Source organism: Schistocerca americana, chromosome 2 (assembly GCF_021461395.2).
Source record: "Schistocerca americana isolate TAMUIC-IGC-003095 chromosome 2, iqSchAmer2.1, whole genome shotgun sequence".
Lineage (NCBI taxonomy): Eukaryota > Metazoa > Arthropoda > Insecta > Orthoptera > Acrididae > Schistocerca > Schistocerca americana.
This window is the reverse complement of record NC_060120.1, coordinates 447,090,682-447,114,366: the sequence shown is the minus strand read 5'-3', so window position 1 is coordinate 447,114,366 and position 23,685 is coordinate 447,090,682. Positions and strand designations below refer to the sequence as shown.

Sequence of the window (23,685 nt, the reverse complement as noted above, 5' to 3'; positions counted from 1 at the left end):
ATCAGTTTGTTCAGTATGTCTTGTAGTTGGTTTCTTACGTGCGTATAAACTTCAAGTTCCTCGAGAATGTTCATGAGAGGACCCTTTGATTCATGATAGGATCCACTGAAATTTTATGAAATACTTGCGTATGTCAGAGTGTCAACACAATATGTATGAGACTTGTAATTTATGGATTTTTTTTTTCCGAAAAGTTAACAAAAGCATACACGTTAAAACAAAAAATGCCTACCCAATAAAAACCCATAAATTTGTAGCACTTAAAATCATTATAAACATAAACTACTATGAACATACATCAACCATAGATACACGTGCAACCAAATAATGTATATAACATGTGTACAACAGTGCTTATACTTTGTAAACATATGACATTGCAGCTGCAAAACTATCAAATTACTTCATAACAAATTAATCAGCACCTTAATTCAACAAATATTGAGTGACAGTCAAAATATAGTTGCCAACAATGTTATGTGTATGTCAGTCCACCTAGACAATATATTTGTAAGTACTGCATGTCACTTGATAATGGCAATTTAGCCGAACCAGATCTATAGTGAAAGGGAAAGAAATAAAAAATAATATCACACAGCAACATAAAACGTCAACAGTGCCTCCATGTTGATAGCTGTTTTCCTTGGCCACTAGAAGTCTCTCTCATATAGTCTGGCCAACCATGACTGGTCCACCTACACTATCGTGGCTGCCTTACTAATACCTTCCATAGGCAATCATCACCAGGTGAAAAGCAGTCTGCATGCTGATCTCCTATGCCACATCCTCACATGCCACTAATTCTCCAACTTCCCCCATCAACCAGCTGGGAATGGTTGCCTCCTCTCACCACCATCACCAGTTACCTGCTGTACACTAACAGTTTAACAACATACATTTCCACTGCTTCAGCTACCTCTTATCATTCCGTAAATCCTTCCCACCTCCCATGAGATGGTATTCTGTCATCCATTCAGTATACAAAATATTTTTATCCATCATTACACTGTATGTGTCCCCAACCCCTTGCCACATAGAATGTGCCCCTGTGGAATATCCAGGTACAAAATCTGTCTTTTGCACCCACCTAGCACATCACATTCCAGTTGTGCCACATATATATCCTACCCTATTATAGAGTGTCATCTGAGAAATCAGCTGTGTTATAACTGGCTCTCCTGTATATTTTGCATGCACAGCTATTTATATGGCCGCAATTACCAACACTCAAATGAATGACCATCGCCAAAAATTGTGGGCAAGAGGAAAGGTAACCACCAATAGCAGAACTAGCTGCTGAGCACAACATGCTTATATTCAATAGTTGCTTCGCAGCCTGTGTCATCTCTATCTTTTTTTTTTTTTTTTCCAATATCAGATTATGTAGTGGGTACTTGTCTTGCGTGACATCCTTCGATTCCCCACTCCCATCGCTGCAACCTCTGCTAACCCTGCACACGTGCCTCCCACTTTACTCCATTCATTTACACTCTCATTTTTCTTCCTCTGTTTAGTCTCATGCCTCCTGGAACCAGTTAACAGCTTTCTGAACATCAGCACCAATCCTGAAGTGGTGGCCATCCAGGTGATTTTTTAGCGGTTGAAATAGGTGAAAATCGCTAGTGAGAGATCACAGCTGATGCAAGGTGCTGTGGCACAGTCCGTCGGAATTGCTGGACCAAATTAAGAGTAACCAAGGCTGCATGAAGTTGTGTGTTGCTGTGCAACAGTGTGGCACCATTTGAAAATAGTTCTGGTTGTCTCCTTTAAGCCAACTTTTGCAAACATTCCAGCATCACGAAGTTCTCTGCTTTATTTGTAACCTTCTTAATGAAAAATGCTTTTGTTTTGCTGAAGAATCTGCAGTACATTTTATGTAGAATGTTCAGTGATTCATTTTTTATGTTATCATATTGCACTTCATTTATTTCTTGCATGAATTACCTCTCCGGTCACAATTCCTCCATCCCCCCTCCTTCCCTCCCTCTCCCCTCCTTCCCTCCCTCTCTCCCTCCCCCTTATCATTTGTGTTATTAAAATTGTTTCTCTAGTTGGCTTGTATAATGTCCTCCCATACTTTCTTTTTGCATCCACCAGCCTTTGTTACTATGCATAGTAGTAGTAGTAGTAGTAGTAGTAGTAGTAGGAGTAGAAAACTGATCTGTCAGTGTGGAGTTTACTTCCCAGACGTACAGTAGAAGGTATGTTTGATACTACATATACTCTTTCACTTTGATGGGTTTATCTATGTGTATTATTAGGTGGTACGTATGCTGCAGTTCAGTGTCGTACTACTGTTGGCTGTGTTGTCCCTTGTGTCTGTAGTAAAATCCCCGACAATATTTAAACTAACAATCTGTACGTTCATGACCTGTAAGTTTAAACTGCTAGAGGACATTTTTATTTTACATAGTTACAAATCTAATGCACAGCAACTTTTGCGTGCATATATTGTTTCCCCTTCTGTAGTATTAAAACTTATTGCTTTGGCACATTTTGTGATATATATAGCATTTTTTTGGTTGATACTTAGCTAGAAGATATGGTAGCACCACCTTCTTTGTGTATTATTGTACAGTAGGTACTTACTTACAATTATGTGATTGTCAGTTACAAACCTCCATATGGTTTTTGGTTTTCTTTTACTCCATCTGCTACTAAAACTTTTGGCTTATACTCCTGTAGTATTACCTCTAGTTTATCTTTTTTTATTATTTATGTAGTGAATGTACTGTTAAAGTATTCTAATTGTGGTCTTTAACTTGAATGCTCTCCCATTACTCTGTTACACTGTAATGAATATCATTTGTCTGCAGCACTAAAGCTGATCATTTCTTTTTGATGTATACTTGAATTACCAGAAAGATCTTTGGACCAGTAACTAGGAGTATACTGTGATTCTTCAGTGTCTCCTGCCATAATTTGTGACCAAAGAGTTCATGGATGAGTAACCGGATGTCATTTTCCAGTGGGCATAATATTTCAGCAAGTGACCATGTTGCCATCATCAGATGCACAGAAGCTGATTGCCAAGGCAGTGGTGCAGGGACTACATCTCCTTCACCCCCTCCTCCTGATCTAGCATTCTCTACTCAGTCAGTGCTCAGACATGGGCGTGTGTCCAGCTTCTCATGTCCTCCTCCTTCCACTGCCGACTCACTCTGTCCGGGATTTATGTGCAAGGATGGGTGCTGTTAGCATCTCTGCTGTTGCTCTACCTGCCAGTGAAGTACACTTGTGTGCTTTTTTCATATGTATGGTGCTCCAGGGTCTTTGTTTACTGACAGGATGCCTTAAAAATTCTCACTTAAAGCTCCAGGTCTCTTTGGTCTCAGGATACCACCACTAGCAGTACCTGTATTCTCTCTCATAGGTGCTGTAGATGTCAATCCATACTTACTTTCATTATCAGCAAGCAGGCTATTTGCTCTTCTGTTTAAGTTGTGAGACACATAACAGGACAGACGGTTGGGGCTGCAGTCCACTGTTTCACATTTTGAGGTCTTGTGAGTAGTTTGACTTAAGGGCCTGGAAATTGCACACACAGAAATGGAGTGTTCTTTATTGATTATATGCACATATTTGGGTTGTGTGAGATTGTCTCTTTCCATTTAATTGCTTGCAGTGATTTGTGTAGTGTTGGCTGGCCGTGTTATTTGTAGGAAGGCTGGGCCGATTTGCTATAGAATCTATGTGCTTTCTTAATTTCTTCATTTAAACAGAAAACCTTGCAAAGCCCTGTCTTGGGGACAATTAATTGATGCTTAACTAGAACATAGAGTATTTCACATAAACAGTGAGCATCTTTATCTAGTGCATTTAGTAGGTATCATTTGATTCAGCTGTTACAAGAATACACTGGATACCAGGATCAATGCTAGTTCACCTTGAGGTCTCTCTGTTTCACAAAACTTACTGCCTCAACATACTGTCTCGTAACACACAGTTTCAGCAGTACTTCTGTTGCTATTTGCCAATATAAATGTTTTCTTGTTTTCCTGGAAGTTGCTTCTGCAGTGTTGTTGAATTTTTCAAGATATGAATACTGTCTTGTTGCTATTGCTTTGACAAGATATTGGTTTACCATTGCTATCAACGTGTACAAATACTTTGTTCTTCTTTAGTGAGCTTCCTTTTGCCTCTGTGTCTAGACTTTGTGCACTTTTTGTTTTTGGAGTCTCAACACAGAGTTTTTGCAGTTATACGTTTTCTTTGTAGGACTAAAATTTATTTTTTGAACTCAAAACTTATGTTTTCTCTCTTAGCTCAAACAATATTCCTTGTAAGTTATTGACTTCTTCAACTAAACAACTGTTATTCTTCATTGTAGTATAATGTTTATGTTTTGAGTTCTGTACTTTGTCCAGTAACTAAGAAGTAAATTCATTTCTGTCAAATTTGAAGCTCAGTTCATTTTCATGGCACCCATGACACAACCATGTTTTCTTTTACTAACATCTGTCCATCTATAGTGATGTACCATTTTGCTTTTTAATCCTAATGCATCTTTTGCAGCTTGTTCTCTGCAGTAGCTATAGTTCAGATTTATCATTTCTGTTACATTTACTATACAATGTGGATGTCACACATCTGACCTCTTGATTATAATTTATCATTATTACACTGGTAACTGTATCAACTTTTTTAATCATTAAAATGAGAAAATGCATTTTTATCATACTGTTCATTGAAATTAGTGCTCATTTCTCACTTGTAATAGTTTTTAGGTTCGATGTCAACAATATTAGGAAAAGAATGGATTGCTGCTTATGTAAAGCTGATGTGTTGAGTTGCAGACAGGCACAATGATAAGACTGTTATACATTTAGCTTTCGGCCAAAGGCTTTTGCAAAAAAGTACACACACACACACACACACACACACACACACACACACACACACACAAAAGCAAGCACACTTCACGCACACATGTCGGTTACCACTGGCAGTTCTGACTGGAATGTGGCTGTCACATGAATAGCAATCTGGAGGGGGCAGGAAAGGGGAGGGGAAGGGAAAGTGATAGAAGGGGAGGGGGGGCAGAGCATGCAGGGACTAGATGTCAGGGGCAGCATCGGGAGGCTGTGGGGCACTGAGGTGGGGAAGACAGAGTGAAAAATGAGAGGAGTGAGGGAAGATCGGTGGGTGTGTTGGCAGGGGGTGGCATACACAGAGGGTGGACAATAGGAAGAAAGAATAGGAAGGAGGGATTGGAAACTGTTGGATGGAGGTGTGGGGACAGTATGTTATTGTAAGTTGAGGCTGGGATGATTATGGGAGTGGAGAATGTGTTGTAAGGATAACTCCAATCTGTGCAGTCAGAAAATGTTGTGGTGGAGGGAAAGATCCGGATGGCTCGGTTAGTGAAGCAGCCATTGAAATCAAGCCTGTTATGCTCAGCTGCATGATGTGCCACAGGGTGGTCTACTTTGCTCTTGGCCATGGTTTGGCAGTGGTCGCACATCCTGGTGGATAGCTAGTTGGTACTCATACCAATATGAAAAGCTGATTGCAGCAGAGGTGGTAAATGACGTAGCTGCTTTGACAGATGGCCTGGCCTCTGTTGGTGTAGGATAAGCCTGTGAGAGGACTGGAATAAGAGGTGTTGGGTGTATGGATTGGACAGGTCTTGCACCTGGGTCTTCCACAGGGATGTTATCCTGTGGCGAGGGGCTGGGATTGGGAGTGGCAAAGCGATGGACTAGGATGCTGTTGAGATTAGGTGTTTTAGGAGGGATGGCAAGGATCTCTGGTAGGATGCCCCTCATTTCAGGGCATGAAGATAGTTAATCTAACCCTGGTTAAGGATGTGGGTCAGTTGTTCCAGTCAGGAGTGGTATTGGGTGACGAAGGGGGCATTCCTTTGTGGCTGATTCTTGGGAGCAGTGCAAGTGTTGGGGGTGTGAGGGGAAGTGTCACAGGAGACCTGTTTGTGGACTAAGTCTGGGGTATAGTGCCTGTCTTTGAAGGTCTTGGTGAGACTCTCAGCTTCTGGGCAAGGGAGTTTCTGTCGTAGCAGATACACCATCCCCAGGTGGACAGGCTGCATGGGAGGGATTTTTTGGTGTTGCAGGAATGTCAACTGTTGAAATGCAGGTACTTTTGGTGATTGATGGGTTTAATGTGCACAGAAGTGTGGTTGAGGCTATCAGAGAGGAGGTGGTCAACATCCAGGAAGGTGGCATGCTTGTTTGAGGAAGACGAGGTGAAGCAGATGAAAGAGATGATGATGTGGTTGTGTGGAGGAATGAGGATAAGATGTCTTGACCCTGAGTTCAGACCATGAAGATATCATCAGTGAACCAAAACCAGACCACATGTTTTGGATTCTGGGAGACTGGAAGGTGTGCTCTAGATGGCCCCTAAATAGGTTGGTGCAGGAGGGTGCCATGCAGCTGCCCCTGGCAGTGCCTCAGATTTGTTTGTATAACTTCGCTTCAAAGGAGAACTAGTTGTGTGTTAGAATAAAGTTAGTAAGGTGTATAAGGAGTGAGGTAATAAGTTTGGAGTCTGAAGGACATTGGAAAGGTAGTGCTTAAAAGTGACAAGACCGCTTTGTTGGCATATAGGTAAGTGGTGTCAATAGTGATGAATAGGGATCCTGAAAGTAAAAGAGAGGAGATGGGGGGAGAGTCAGTGAAGGAAGTGGTTGGTATCTTTGATGTGGGAGGCTAGATTTCGTACAGTTGGTTAGGGGGTGTTGGTCAGTGATGACCAAAATTCATTCAATGGCAGCACAATAACCAGCTACAGTGGGACATCCAGGACTGTTGGGTTTGTCATTTTGGGGGAATATGTAGAAGGGGTGTGTGTGTGTGTGTGTGTGTGTGTGTGTGTGTGTGTGTGTGTGTTTGGGGGGGGGGGGGGGGGGCGCGTCATAGGAGTGAGAAGAGAAATGGGTTCAGGGGAGAGGTTCTGTGAAGGCCTAAGGCTTTAAGCAAGGATTGGAGGTTATGATTGACTTCTGGGATGGGATCACTGTAGCAGAGTGCATTGGTGAAGGAATTGGATAATTGCCAGGGGGACTTTTGGCAGGTAGTCCCTGTGATTCCAAACAACAGTGGTGGAATCTTTGTCTGCAGATAGGATGAATTGGTCAGGATTTGTTCTGAGGCTGTGTATGGCCACCATTTTGTTCTGCTGAAAAGTTGGAGTTTGTAGGAAGGGACCTGTGGAGGGATTGTGAGGCCAGGTTGGAAGTAAGTAATTCCTGTAAGGTGGGTAGGGGAGCGAGGAGGATCCCAGTTTGATGGTGATTTGAACTGGTAGAGGCAAGGTTCAATGTTGGAAATAGCTTGGGTTTGGTTGGAGGGATGCTGTACATGGCACTCTTGTCATGCCACCTGTAGTCCCTGCACACTCCACCAGACAGTGCTCTTCTCTCCCCCCCAACTGCACCTGCTATTCCTTGCCCTTCGCCACCCCGCTCGAGATTGCTGCTTCAATTTAGTGTGACAGTTACATACAGGACCGAGTCGAGTTGCTGGAGATGGCGGTCATGTGTGCCTAAGGGGGGTGTGTGTGTGTGTGTGTGTGTGTGTGTGTGTGTGTTCTCTTTTCTTTTACGAAGAAGGCTGCGGCTAAAAGCTAAATGTGTTTCTGTAATTTTGTTGTGCCTGTCTGCAACTCATTGTGTCGTCTTTAGGGTGAGAAGGAATCTAGCCTTTTCGTAATACCTTTGATATTAGACTTTCCATTTATAGAGAATTAAAGTGGCTTTTTAACTTATTGAAATTATTGATAATACTGCCTTTTTCATTTAAGGCAGATTGGTCAGTAAATTAGGAAATGTAGGCATCATAATATTTTTGCTACAAAACTTTATATATCACAATGTAATTGTTAAGTAGGTGATAATTTAAGATTCTGTGTGGTAATGTGATATGCTGTTTGTGACAGTGTTGAAATTTCTTTTAATGCTTTCAGAGACAATGACTGCAAATCATCCTCAGGGAATCCACATTCCATCAATTTTTGTTAGTGATGCAACTGGCACATCACTGAAAAACAGATATCTTTTTAAATATGGTTACTATATTGTCATTACTGATGACATTCCTTTCAACATAAGTGCCACTCTGCTGTTGCCTTTTGCCATTATTGTGGGGCTCTGCTTCTTGATTATGCTTATCATCATGGTAAGTGAAAACACATAAATTAGTAATTATAGTGAGAGCAAAAGATCATAATGGCTTGAAAAAGATGACCATTCATTATAAAGAGGTGGTGTTGCCACAGTAAATAAACGCATAAACAAAGCATCGATGACTGCTAAAGTGCATCTCTCTTCAGATTACCTACACATGTAACTCCCCATCCTTTCTCCCCCTCCCCCCCCCCCCCCCCCCCCCCCCCCACACACACACACACTCACACTCACTCTTATTCTCCTGCTGCCCTCCCTTCTGCGACACCCACTGCGCCCTACAATTACCAGATGTATAGGAAAAGAAATAAACAGAAGAGTAGAGTTGGACTGAAGTGCTTTTTGTATACATTTTCAAAACCAAGCTTAAAATTGTCTTAAAAGGAAATTTTACTATTAGTGTGTATTAGCAGTTATGACGTACAGCAGTCAAACTTGGATTTTTATACGCAAGCCATTTGAAACTGAGGGTTACACAGTAAGTGATGGAGGGGCAAGGGTGAAGGGGGGTACATTGTAGAAATTTGCTAGACAATGAAGAATAACAAAAGAATTGGGGAACATAATTCAGTGGAAGTGGGTGGGACAAATAGTTGATTGGTGAACCACAGAGGTTCTTTTTTGGATTCCATGAGAAAGGAAAGTTAACAACCTAATGGAAGAGGAGTCGATAACGCAGGAAAATCTATAGGAACAGCACTGAAGTCTGTACGTGAACATCATCCTATTGTGTTAATAGCTGCTGTTGATAATGTTGGTCTGTAGTGTGTGCAATGTGATATCGTGGATTACATCTGTTATTTCAATGTAAAATTACTTTGCTGCTGTCCATGAATCATTCAGTTTTCCAGTCATGATGTGCTTTATACTTGATTTGCTCAAGAACAATGAGGGCTATTAGGAATCTGAATAAATCTTTCTGAATCATGTTACACATATGTCTTTGCAGTTTTAATTATGCTTCAAATCTTATTACATTTGAAATAAACCATAATTTTCAGATTGTGTGCAATGAAAGACCTAAGAATAGGCTCAGCTCAACTGCAATACTCCCCAATTTTGTCTTCAATATTTGTCTTTCATATATAATTATTAACTTAGTCATTGGACTTCACACAGTCCTGAGGATGCTGAAGCCAGAAAGGGGGTACTTGAGTGATGCAATTCCTCATCTATATTTATTCTTTTAATGTTGTGCATTTCATCCGATGCTTGAAACCTGCGAGACAGCTTAGTCCCTAAAATTCAAGATATTCTTTTCTAATTATGTCAACAAGAAGTGACGGGCCATTATTCTGGTACCTGGTCATGTGAGAGTGCAAGAGAGTGATGCACAGGTGAAGCAGGCTATTGTGGAGCAGACTGTGACACAGTGAGACTTGGATGGAATTACTTTTTTGTTTAGACTGTGTTAGTGGATTAACACATCTTTCTGGGCAATGAATGAATGCTGCAGTTTGCATGAAAATCTATGAGACAAGGCATCCATTTGGATGCACATTTGATAATTTTTCTTATGTCTTGACCACACTTTTATATTTCCACCTACCTTATGTATTTGACTTTACATCGTTTTCAAAGGCTACAAAATACAACATAAAACTGGTATCAGAAGATGTGAAAATATGATACAATTTCAACATTAGCAAGAGACATATTACAACAAGAAGAATGTGGCTTCCTAGGTTACCAGTGTTACATCAGTTATACAAAATTGTTCATAGATACATTGTATCACATCAACGTTCTTGATTACGAGACAAGTGCAAACTTCTACAAAGGGAAAATTTTGGAAGCCAAGTGGACTAAACTGCTAGGTAGCACTGGGTACATGTACACATTGCAATTTGTTTCTGCTTACAGCCACAATTTTGCTTTAATCAGAAAGCATGGAAACCATTTTACAATGTCTTACAAAAAGGTATTACTTTACAAAACAATGTGTAACAGTTTTTTTTGTAATTAATACATTGTAAGAACAAACTGACTGGTGCTGGGGCCAACTGTCTGTTAACTAAAAAGTCTCTTGTTTTTTCGCACAACTTACAGCACATAAATCCCTATCATCAGTAAAAATTCATAAATATCTGATAAACACTAAAATTATAGGGATTACTAGAGGATTGTTGGGGAATTGGTTAAAGTTGGCACACTGAAGATAACTTACATAAGAACTTCTGTATGGTTGTATGACCATAAACTGTTTTCTGTGAATAACAAACATTGTAGATCGCCATGACGCAGGTAAAGAAGGGGGAGGGGGTAAAGGGGTTCACAATATTAGTCTTGACATATTAAAAATCCTGTAAAACTGTTTGTAATACTGTGACTACAAAAGATTGTAAAATAAGAACTGAAATAAAATAATACGAGAGCATTGTGAATGTGCTATGGTAGCTAAATTGTATCATATTTTCATATCTTCTGATAACAGTTTTATGTTATATTTTGTAAACTTTGAAAATGGTGTAAAGCTGAAACACGGATTGCTGGAAAAATAAGTGTGGTCAAGACCTAAGAAAAGTTACCAAAAATCAATGAATGGTTAAGGTTCTGTAGCCTATGAAAACACATTTTGCTTTCTTTCAACTGAGAATATGGAGTGAAGTTCATTTGACTTGCTTCCATACAGGAGTCACACTTTTGTGTTAAGTTGTATTTTATTGATCCTGTTTCCTACAAAAGCAGCTTAGCTGTGTAAGATATTGGACAAGTCAGTTTGGAAGGATAGAGGTGAAAGTGATTTTGATGCACATTTATTTAAAATTATAAATAATACATTTCATACATTGAATATTTGTAGAGTACATTTCATGAATTTAAATGTTCTTCACTGGAGTAAAAGCAATGATGCTGTAAATATGACTTTAAAGATTTTGGCATCTGTAATTGCTTTTATGCTTTTTGGGAAGTTTGTTATAAAGTTTGACACCCATGTGGAAAGTACTGTTTTGCTACAGGGATGTGCTGATTTGGTTCATGAGTAAGTTTCTGTTTTGTCTGATAAAGTGATTATGAATATCACAGTCTTTAGCAATCTACTGCCCATACCTATTACATTTTTTTTCAAAGAATATAAGGGTTTTCATCTGATGTGCAAGATGTACGAGACAAAAGAAATATCCTGACTTCAAGAAGAATGTTGTAATTCTAGTTCCAAAAAATTAGTTGCTGACGGGTGTGAAAATTACTGAATTAGCATTTCAGTAAGCCGTGGTTGCAAAATACTAGCACAAATTCTTCACAGAAAAATGGCAAGCCAATGTACATTTATAGCATTTGCAGACTTTGAGAAAGCTTTTGACAATGTCGACTGGAATACTGTCTTTGAAATTATGAAAGTAGCAGGGGTACAATACGGAGAGCGAAGGGTTATTTACAACTTCTTCTGAAACCAAAGGCAGTTAATATAAGTCGAGGAGCGTGAAAGGTAAACAGTGGTTAAGAAGGGAGTGAGGGAGGGTTGTAGCCTATCCCTCATATTATTCAGTCTGTATAATGAGCAACCAATAAAGGAAACCAAAGAAAAATTTGGAATAGGAATTAAAGTTCAGGGAAAAGAAGGGGGGGGGGGGGGAAGTTGAGGTTTGCTGATGACATTGTAATTCTGTCACATACAGCAAATGACTTAAAGCAGGATATAAAATGAACATCAGCAAAACAAATCGAGGATAATGGAACGTAGTCGAATTAAATCGGGTGATGCTAAGGGAATCAGATTAGGGAACGAGACACTAAAAGTAGTATATAAGTTTTGCTATTTAGGCAGCAAAATAACTGAAGATGGCTACAATAGAGAGGATATAAAATGTAGGCTGGCAATGGCAAGAAAAGCATTTCTGAAGAAGAGAAATCTGGTAATGCTGAATATAGATTTGAGTGTTAGGAAGTGTTTTCTGAAGTTATTTGTCTGGCGTGTAGCCACGTATCGAAGTGAAACATGGATGATAAACAATGTAGATAAAAAGAGAATAGAAGCTTCTGAAATGTGGGCCTTCAGAAGAATGCTGAAGATTAGTTGGGTGTTTCGCGTAACTAATGAGGAAGTATTGAATAGAATTGAGGGGGAAAAGAAATTTGTGGCACAACTTGACCAAAATAAGGGATCAGTTGATAGGACACATTCTGAGACATCAAGGGATCACCAATTTAGTTTTTGAGGGAAGAGTAGGGGGTACAAATCGTAGAGAGAGACCGAGAGATGAATGCATTAAGCAGAATCAGAAGGAAGTAGGTTGCAGTAGTTATTCGGAGATGAAGAGGCTCGAATAGGATAGAGTAGCATGGAGAGCTGCATCAAACCAAACTTTGGACTGAAGAGCACGACAACAACAACAACAACAACAACAATAACAATATCAACAATGGTTTCCATAAATGCTTCAGAGCATAGGAGACAAAGTAGAGGCATTGAGTAGTTGACTAGCTCACCTGTGCACGTGCCTACATGACCCCCCCCCCCCCCCCCCCCACCCCTACACACACACACACACACACACACACACACACACACACGCCTACATGGCACTTGCGGGACAAAACATGCCTGTGTTGCATTTTGTCAGGTGAATTAGGCTGGAGTGGGAGTTGTGTTGGTTGGTATGGGTAGAGGGAGGAGGGGCAGGGGAGGGCTTGGAGAATGTCAGCCAGTTTGACAGCAAGGAATAGACGAGGGAGGGGAGGCAAGTGCTTGGGCTAGGTATTTGATGCACGGTTATCGTAGAGGTGGAGGGGACTGTCACACGCTTAAAGTGACATGGGGACGTGAATCTGGAGGGGATGGCAGGATGAAGGAAGGGAAAACTTTGGTGAGGGTGTGGGGACAGGGCGTTACCGCAGATGGAGGCTAGGACGACTGTGGGACCAAAGGATATGTTGTAGGGATCCCCCCCAATCTGCGCAATTCAGAAAAGCTGGTGGTGGAGGGTAGGATCCAGAGGGCTCGGATGGTGAAGCAGCCATTGAATTCAAGCATGTTATGTTGAACTACATGTTGTACCACTGGGTGGTCTGCTTTGTTCTTGGCAGCGGTTTGGTCATAGCCATTCATCGCGTTGGACAGCCAGTTAGTAGTCACAACAATATAAAAAGCTTTGCAGTATTTGCAGCAGAATTTGTAGTTGACATGGCTGCTTTCACAGGTGGTCTGGCCTCAGATGGGTAAGATAAGCGTGTGATGGGGTGGGAAGGACCTTGGGTAGGTTGTATCTTGTTTAAGGCATGGTGAGAAATAATCAAAGCCCTGATGAAGGATATGGTTCTGTTGTTCCAGTCCAGGATGATATTGAGTGATGAGGAGGGTGCTCTTTTGTTGCGGATTCTTGGGGGAGGTGGGAGGATTCAGATGTGAGGATATGCTATGGGAAATCTGTTTGTAGACTAGGTCTGGGGGATGACGTAGGGTAGTGTCTGTCTTGAAGGCCTTTGTGAGCCCTTCAGCATAGTGGGCAATGGAGTTCTTATCACCGCAGATGACCCATCCGCGGGTGGCTGTTTTGGGGAGGGATTTTTTGATGTGGAAGGAATGGCAGCTGTCAAAATGCAGGGACTGTTGGCAGTTAGTAGGTTTAATGTGGACAGAAGTGTGGTTGGAGCATTAAAGAGATGGGGGTCCATATCCATAAAGGTTGGTGAGGACCAGGTGAAGCAGATGGAAGAGAGGGTCTTGAGGTTGTGAAGGAATGAGGATAGGATAACAGTGATACATGGTTAAGGAGGAATGCCAGAGATTCTAAGTAGAGGTTATCATAAGTCTCTAGGGTTGCATCCAGACATGATTCTGATGGCTCTGTTTTGAAAGTGCTGATAGGTGCTATAAAGTTTCCCTAAAAAGTGACCTAGTATTTAAGACAAGAATTAAAGTAGGCACGATATCCACTCTATACTCTTTTTCTCACTATCACAAGAGTTTCGTGAACAAAGGAGATTGTAGAGCTTGATCAATTTTGTGTTAAGGTATTCTACATGTTTGTTCCATTTTACATTGCTTTGCAGATGTAGTCCTAAGAATTTGTTTTCCGTACTGCTACCAACTCGTTTATAGTTGTTAGAGAGTTTAGTGATTGCTGTAGTTCTTCCTTACTTTCCTGTTTTAATAAAATTGTGGTGTCATCCTCAAATATGATTGTTTTATGAGCATTCACTTTTAAGCTTAAATCATTGATGTACAGATGAACAGAAAAGGTCGCATTGCTGTTCTTTGATGTACCCCATATGTAATTAGTTTATAATCTGACATGTGTTCAGAAATAATTTGTAGGCTGAAATTATTGTGATTGATGTTCACTGCATGCACTTTACTTGTAACAACAGTAGTTAAATTCATCACATGCTCATTGACGCTGTATATTTGTTGAACTTTACGAAACCAAAGAACAACTAATGGAATTGAAGGTTCTTTTACACCTCCACAATTCTTTTTGCAACTCTCATTATCGTATCTCTGTAATCTGTAAGCGAAATTCTTTTCCTTCAGTAGAGCAACAGTTTCATTATACTGATTGTGTAAGGACTGTAACATAGTGTACAAAGTTTTCTGGCATGTGATGACTTCTTGTTTTAGAGATGTGCCTTTTTCCTGTATTTATTGCTGCTGTGATGTTTGGAGCACAATTAACCAATAAGCAATCTTCACCAAAAGTGTAGATAAGTGCTCTGTATACACTATGAGCAGCACAAGGAAGTAGTTTGTGATTTTCCAAAGCTTTTATCATATTGGCGCACTGGTGTGGAACAAAAACAAAATTATGCAACATGTCTGGCGATATGCTCTACTTGGCTGTCCGTTCTTCTGTTTGTTTCATAACATTTAGTCCTGTCTTCCTGACACACAAGAAGTTAACTGGAAATAAAATATTATTGATAAGAGACTAATTTGTTTTTATGTAATGTCCTGTTAGCGTCAAGCAGTGCACCCAATTGTGCGAATCAGTTGACAAATCAACTGTCACAGCACATGTTTTATTAATATTTTCTGTAATCACATAAGGCATTTTGCAGTTTTCAGTTGCATTAGCCTGTTCTTTGACATGTCTGCTTATTGTAGAGGAATGTGGCATAACACATGAAACAATGATTTCTCCATATTTATTAATTCTTGGCCTATTTCTTTGGAATCTTCATCAGAATCAGCATTAAAAGGCCTCACATCTTTGAAACACATTGCAACTCACTTTGCTATTATGCCATTCTATATTACTGCTGGATTTCCTGGAGGAACTGCATTTGTTTGCAGTTTCTTATAATTGTGTTTCTTTAAATCTTTCTTTCCCAGCTGGAAATGATACAGTGTAGGACTGTTTATGCATGGTACATACCCAATAGACTTGCTGTTGTCATCTGCAACTGACAGAAATTTATCAAACATTGGTGACTCCAGGTCAGAATGTCAGAAATGTTAGGAAAAGGATAGATTGCTACTCACTGTAAAGATGACACATTAAGTTGCAGACAGGCACAACAAAAAGACAGTTACATGTTATAGCTTTCGGCCAAAACCTTCTTCAGCAAAGAAAAAGGAGGAAGCTTTGGCCAAAAGCTATAATGTGTAACAGTCTTTTCAGTGTGCCTGTCCACAGCTCAATGGGTCACCTTGACAATGAGTAGCAATCTGTTCTTTTCCTAATATTGTTGATGGAAATTTATTCTATATTTTGCTTTTTTAGACCCTTGCTTTTCTTCAGTGGGTATGCATTGGTTTTAGTCTTGCTTCTTACTGTATCAGCTACCTTTCACTGCATTGTTACAGACAGACATACCGTGAATTAAAAACCTGAGCAGAATGGTTGTGCATGGATAGAATCATTTAATATTTTTGGAGTCAAACGTTGGCTATGACTTGGTCAGGACTTCTATTCTTGGCTACAAAAACTGTTACACACAGCCTATCCAGTTAGGCGGCGCTCACCCAGTCTTGCATCCTGTGCTCACTTACTGAGTCATGCAGAACTCTAATACACTTGTAATTCATGTGAGGAGTTATTCAAGTTACAGATTTTGTGGAGCAGCCTCTTCTACTGGCATGAAGCTCTTATTCCCCTTGTGATCCAGTAGTTTATTCCAGGATTGCCCCTATGCAATGTGAAAGAAATGGGTTAGTGTATTGAGGAAGGTGGTAAATTTTTTGTTTAGGTCATTAATTTCAAAAACCTATGACCATTTTTCTTTGTTTAATAATTCGTTGAAGTAGTTTATATTATCCAGACTGTAGTTTCTACACATGGCTCTTAAAGACATGTTGTTAACAATATTGCCCTTTATTTTCAATCTTAATATTTGGTCAAGATGATCAATCACTGAAGCCTGCATTGAACTTTTTTTTTTAAGTTGTCTATAAACTCTTTGACTAGAATGATTGCAGCATTTATTTCAGCCTGTAAATTGAGGGATGTGGTAAGATTTCTAACGGCTTCTCTCTTTCTACATTGTGTGAGAAAATCAAAGTTGAAGTCGCCACAGATTATGAAATCATTGTCTGTTTTAATTTTTGTTTAGCAATGACTCCAATTTATTTAATAAAAGTTCAAAATATCCAGGTGGTGATTGGTAAATTGCAACAATAATGAAGTTGAACTTTTTATTTCATAGTCCTTTTCGTTACGTAAATTGCTACCCCACCCTGCTTGCAGTAGTAGGAAAACAAAAAGATGTAATTATTTTTGTATGTTGAATGAATTCAGGTCTAATCCATTGGTCATAAATGCATAATTCTGAGATATCCTTTAGTTCCTCTGATAAGACTATGTTATTTACATCAATCTTACTACACAGGGATTGTATATCACGATGATAAATTTTTACATTGAGTTTATTCATAACTCGGTAGTTGGGTGTCTTATTTACAGCCATTGATATCACTTTGGGTTCCTGGAAGACAACTTCTGTGTGTATGGTGCGTATGATGTATCATTTTCAGTTGTAAAATTAATTTGTATGCTAACAGGAGTGGAATCCTTGGTTTAAAGGGAGACCCATCTTAGCTAGAGGGGCCTTCATGGTCAATACTTGTTTACAAAAGATTTGTTTCGACTTGAGGCGAGACTGGATCCATCTCCATCGAGATTTTACAATAGAGACTCGTTGCCTACGTAAATGCACCATGTAGTCAGTAATACAGTCTCTTGATCTTGTACACACGATACATGCATATGCTTTTCAGTACTTGTGTGTTGTCAGAAAGCACCTCTAAATTAACATTTGTGGACTTAAGCAAAGTGTGTCAAACATTCTCCAGTGCTGGGAAACAAAACAACTGGAGAAATAAACGGCATGAAAATCAAACGTGGCCACATAGTTATTTAACGATAAGTTATTATCTACCAAACAGCCAGCTATATACTGTTGCAGGTGATGCTTTGCAATATATAAAACCCAAGGACAATCGTAACAGAACATACATTACACAGATAATTAAATAGTACCCTTTAATAATGGCACAACTTGACTGAAATACTGAGGTTGGACAAAACTATTGAATCACTGCAAGAAGTGCGTGCTTGAACATATTTGCAGATACTAGCTATGACAACTAGTTGTGCTGTTGTATTTGACCATGAATGGCAGCTGTCCTCAACACATTGCAAGTGTCAGTCGTCATCAGAACAGTGTTTTGTGTTGTTGTGAGTGTGTTATGTCAGAGCTAAGTGAGAACAGATGCAAATCAGTGATGCTAATATGGTGGGTGCTTCCATCATGAAGGTAGCTGACATTGTCAGTCTGGGGACAATCTGTAGTGTAAGGTAATTGAAGAAAACTTCACAAGCCAAGATCGCTGAAAGAGAATTTTTATTGGATAACTGGTTTTGACAGAGCTATGTTGTCATCATCGTATCTGCAAGAGGATGAACAGAAGTTGATGTTTTACAGTCATGATATTACAATTTGCTTGACAGTGATGTTACATAACCTATGGAATTACAACATAACTTATACTTTAAAATCTTTACAGTGTATTGTCCGTCAGTGTTGCAAGTGCCTTCACATTGCATATGCAATTCCCACTACCATGAAGATTACTGTACATCTGCATGTCAAATAGAGAACTATTATGCACAAACACACGCTAACTATATTGCACCAATTACAAGCATCAGCTGGCAGTTTGCATATAGAGCAGAGGTGCTGGATTGTTTGTTCCTTAGCTCTCCTGTGATTGTTTGTCACTGAGGGTTCTTCATGGCCGATACCTGTTTACATAAGATTTGCTTCAACAAGAGGTCGGATTGGATATGTCTACTTTGAGGTCTTACAGTAGGGACTTTTTGCCTATATGTATAATGCGCCACCTAGTCGGTAATACATTCTCTCGATCTCGTACACATGACACATGCCTATGCTTTTCAATACTTGTTATCCGTTAATTTCACTTGAACATCAAGTGACATGTTCATATAATAAGTTTACTGCGGTATGATAAGCACAGGTGTTCTAAATAAATCATTAACACCCTTTTTTGTACATGCTGTTTTATTTGTATATAAGATGTAAGTGAAGAGAATAATCATGTTTCTCTTGATTTAAATCATGTCATTGGATGACAAGGAATGCTTATAATGACCCAAAAATTTTGAAAATATGATGTGTAATTCTCGGTTATTGATTTCGATATATAAAATGTATTAAACAGTTTTTGAGATCTTGTCAGGAAGGACAATATACTCCTTTTTCAACAAGAAATTATTAATAAAAACTGTTCTGTATTTTGGTGTATTTCTTGGATTTATATTATTTCCTGCATAAATTTTAAGTACAAGTCAACATCATTTTAATTCCATTTGATGAGATAGATCATGATGATCAGTGTTCTGCCCATATCCCCATTGAGTACCTGGAAACCGGATGATGTACTCAACGTAGATGAACATCATAATTCCATGGTTAAAATTATATAAAGTTGTTACTTTTTTTAACGGTGAACTGTTTGAGTGTAGCATTTTTTAAAAAATATTATGTAGCCATTATGGTAAGAAATTTGAAATACAACTGTGGACATTTGGATGTAAATTATAAACATGACACACAAAAATACTGACATCCTGCCTAGAGAATTCTGTTTTAAATTCTTATCTACTTTTCACATATTGTGAGCCTACTTCTTGTTCTCAAAGGTATGTTATACATATTTTATCCTACAAAATTATCGAAGGTACATGCATTAATTATACATAAAATTTCTGCTTTTCTGTGAGTTGGATTGTACAATAATGTAAATAAAACAGTCCTTAAAAATGTCGTACCAATTACATGAAATTATGTCTATGTTTTATGCTACATATAAGATGATAAACAAGTCAACCACCATAGTGCCACCTGGTGGACGTACTTGGTGATCATTGTGTTTACTCCACAGGTCTGTCAGTTGCAAGCTGTTTGTGAATATGACCACTTGTAACTGGCATAATATAGTAATGTTTACATTTGTATGTAGTACTTTTATATTTGGCATACTGATGTATAGTGATCTTTGTGATAGTGGGAAGTCATATGCAATGTAAAGCCATTTGCAATAATGATGGACAGTATGTTGTAAAAATTTTATAGCATAAGATGTGTTATCATTCTATAAGTTATGTAACTAGATAGTGTATCAGGCTGTAATATCATGGTCGTAAAATATTTTCCATCCAACTTCTCTTCATCCTCCTGCAGATCCTATGATGACAGCATGAAACAGGTCATCCAATAAAATACATTTTATCAATCTTGGCTTTTGAAGTTTTCTTCAGTTATGATTGAAGATGTATACCACTTACAGGAAAAGCAGAAAAATATCATCTGCTAAGTCAAAATGTGGACGAATGTGCGTGTTGAGTGATAATGACAGATCTTCATTGAAGATGATTGTGATGATAAATAACAGGACAACAGCTGCAAAAGTCACTGGTGAACTGAATATTGCGCTCGAGAACTCTGCCAGCACTAAAGTAACATGAAGGGAGCTCCATAAGTGTGGAATTGTGGGCCAAGCTGGAATTCCAAAGCCACACATCAGTGAGGCAAATGCCTGTAACGGGAAAGTGTGGTGCCAAATCCGTAAAGCCTGGACTATGCGCAATGGAAGGAAGTCATTCGGTCAGATGAGTCTTGTTTCACACTACTTCCAACTTTTGGCTCAGTTTACATCCCAGGAGTGAAACACAGCAAGGGTTCGATGGTTATTTGGGCAGGCATATTGTGTTATTCTGTGGGCTCCATGGTTACTCTGCAAATTTCCATTACTGCCCCAGATTATGTGAGTATTTTGGCCAATCAGATCCATCTCATGGTATGATGTTTGTTCCTCAAAGGTGATGCTGTGTTCCAAGATGACAAAGCCGGTATTCACACAGCTCACATTATCCAGGACTGGTTTCGAGAGACAAGGATGAGTTGTCACTCTTCCCTGGCCACCACACTCACCAGATAAAAATATTATTGACTCGTTGTGATCTACACTCCTGGAAATTGAAATAAGAACACAGTGAATTCATTGTCCCAGGAAGGGGAAACTTTATTGACACATTCCTGGGGTCAGATACATCACATGATCACACTGACAGAACCACAGGCACATAGACACAGGCAACAGAGCATGCACAATGTCAGCACTAGTACAGTGTATATCCACCTTTCGCAGCAATGCAGGCTGCTATTCTCCCATGGAGACGATCGTAGAGATGCTGGATGTAGTCCTGTGGAACGGCTTGCCATGCCATTTCCACCTGGCGCCTCAGTTGGACCAGCGTTCGTGCTGGACGTGCAGACCACGTGAGACGACGCTTCATTCAGTCCCAAACATGCTCAGTGGGGGACAGATCCGGAGATCTTGCTGGCCAGGGTAGTTGACTTACACCTTCTAGAGCACGTTGGGTGGCACGAGATACATGCGGACGTGCATTGTCCTGTTGGAACAGCAAGTTCCCTTGCCGGTCTAGGAATGGTAGAACGATGGGTTCGATGACGGTTTGGATGTACCGTGCACTATTCAGTGTCCCCTCGATGATCACCAGTGGTGTACGGCCAGTGTAGGAGATCGCTCCCCACACCATGATGCCGGGTGTTGGTCCTGTGTGCCTCGGTCGTATGCAGTCCTGATTGTGGCGCTCACCTGCACGGCGCCAAACACGCATACGACCATCATTGGCACCAAGGCAGAAGCGACTCTCATCGCTGAAGACGACACGTCTCCATTCGTCCCTCCATTCACGCCTGTCGCGACACCACTGGAGGCGGGCTGCACGATGTTGGGGCGTGAGCGGAAGACGGCCTAACGGTGTGCGGGACCGTAGCCCAGCTTCATGGAGACGGTTGTGAATGGTCCTCGCCGATACCCCAGGAGCAACAGTGTCCCTAATTTGCTGGGAAGTGGCGGTGCGGTCCCCTACGGCACTGCGTAGGATCCTACGGTCTTGGCGTGCATCCGTGCGTCGCTGCGGTCCGGTCCCAGGTCAACGGGCACGTGCACCTTCCCCCGACCACTGGCGACAACATCGATGTACTGTGGAGACCTCACGCCCCACGTGTTGAGCAATTCGGCAGTACGTCCACCCGGCCTCCCGCATGCCCACTATACGCCCTCGCTCAAAGTCCGTCAACTGCACATACGGTTCACGTCCATGCTGTCGCGCCATTCTACCAGTGTTAAAGACTGCGATGGAGCTCCGTATGCCACGGCAAACTGGCTGACACTGACGGCGGCGGTGCACAAATGCTGCGCAGCTAGCGCCATTCGACGGCCAACACCGCGGTTCCTGGTGTGTCCGCTGTGCCGTGCGTGTGATCATTGCTTGTACAGCCCTCTCGCAGTCTCCGGAGCAAGTATGGTGGGTCTGACACACCGGTGTCAATGTGTTCTTTTTTCCATTTCCAGGAGTGTACTTTGGAGAGAAGAGTGCATGATTGCTATCCACCTCCATCATTGTTACCTTAACTTGCCATTATTTTGCAGGAAGAATGGTATAAGATTCCTTTAAAAACCATACAGGGTCAGTATTTATCCATTCTGTGATGACTGGAAGCTGATTTGAGTACCAAAGTGGTTCTGACACCGTATTAAGTGTGATAGTGTGTTGAGTTTTTGGTGTTTGTACCAAAGTGGTTCTGACACCGTATTAAGTGTGATAGTGTGTTGAGTTTTTGGTGTTTCTATATTTTTATCCACCCTGTGTATATTTGTGGTGTAAAAAGTAAAAGCAATTATGTTTTGCAAAGATGGGCCTCCAGCAGTACATTTTTATTCAGTTAGCACATTATCGGGGCAAGAAGCTAATTACTTGCAACAACCTGATTTCATTACTTATATAAAGCATACTTGTAACTACACTTATCCGAAAGTGTTGAAGTTCAAGCACTCTAATAATAATAATAATAATAATAATAATATAGGAATCTTGAAATAATTGATTCAGGGTAACAACAAGCTGTTCACTTGCCAGCTCATTGGTTATCATTATTTACTACGTGATCCTACTGCTTAAATTCAACAGCATCATTTGATTTAGTTAATTATCTGCCAAAACTATTCTCTTTTACTACCTTTGACTTTGGAGGCAATGGAACTATTTTGTTGCAAACACTCCTGCCATATATACCAATGGCATTGAGTGGTTTTCTGTTCAGATCCTTGTGTGCAACTATAACTGTCTGACTGCCGTGGCTCAGCCCAAGTGTAGTTCCGTGAAAGTACTTGCTCTCCTTCTATCAGCAATTTCTCGTAGATCACTGGAGCAATGAAGCATTCCAAGAAATTGGAAAAAATACAATTATCCCAACTTTCTAGAATGGTCATCAGACAGGTGTGTGAAGTGTAAGTTAACTTACTATTATAGAATGTGGAACATGCCTATGCTCATCTTTGTGATCTTTCATGAGATGAAAGTTTTCTTTGTAGGAATCAAGATGGATTTTGCAAACAGTTATTTTGTGAAACTCAGCTTCCTCTGTTTGCTCATGACTTCCAGATGGCAGTAGATATTAGAGGCCATGTTGATATTATGTCCCTTAACTTCTTTGAGCATTCAGCACACTTTTAAACTTCCACCTAATGAATGTAATACCAGAAAACTTGTTGACCAATGCCGCTGAGTTGACTGAGTAAGTTGGACACTTGTCGCAGTGTAAAATAAGTTGACACTTGTCACAGTGTAAGAGCAAGAGCACAATTAAAGGTTACAATACAATCACACAGTGATATGGTATGACAAATGGTTTCTCTCTACTGTTAGAAGTTTTGTCTGATCTCACCATACCATTAATCCCATTCCATAAAATATTTTATATTACTGTTGTACTTATAAATTGTCAATCTTGCATAATTTTTAATTTATTTCTCTCCTTTTCCTCTACTTTTCCCCACCCCTCCCCTCCTCTCCCCTGCCCTCCACCTAACTTGCAGCACTTCACTGTCCACCATCCCCACCATACTATTCCTCCCCCTCCCTGCCCCAGTCTCCTCCTTACCCCCACCCAGTTGCTACTCCCATCATGCACTGGTGCTGTTGCTTGTAGTGTTGTTTCAGTTGCCTGAGACTGCAGTCGTGTGCGTGAGTTGCGTTTGCATGAGT

At 40.3% G+C, this 23,685-nt stretch overlaps 1 protein-coding gene across 5 annotated transcripts in view; it reads left to right on the top strand.

Annotated features, from left to right (window-relative positions):
* The window catches only part of LOC124594767 (E3 ubiquitin-protein ligase RNF13), a 130,096-nt gene that overhangs the window by 73,163 nt on the left and 33,248 nt on the right, over positions 1-23,685 (top strand). For all 5 annotated transcript variants that reach the window (XM_047133160.1, XM_047133157.1, XM_047133156.1 and 2 more), the window contains one exon: positions 7,927-8,138. In XM_047133160.1, coding sequence (XP_046989116.1) covers positions 7,927-8,138 — 212 coding nt within the window. The remainder of the gene's footprint in view (positions 1-7,926; positions 8,139-23,685) is intronic.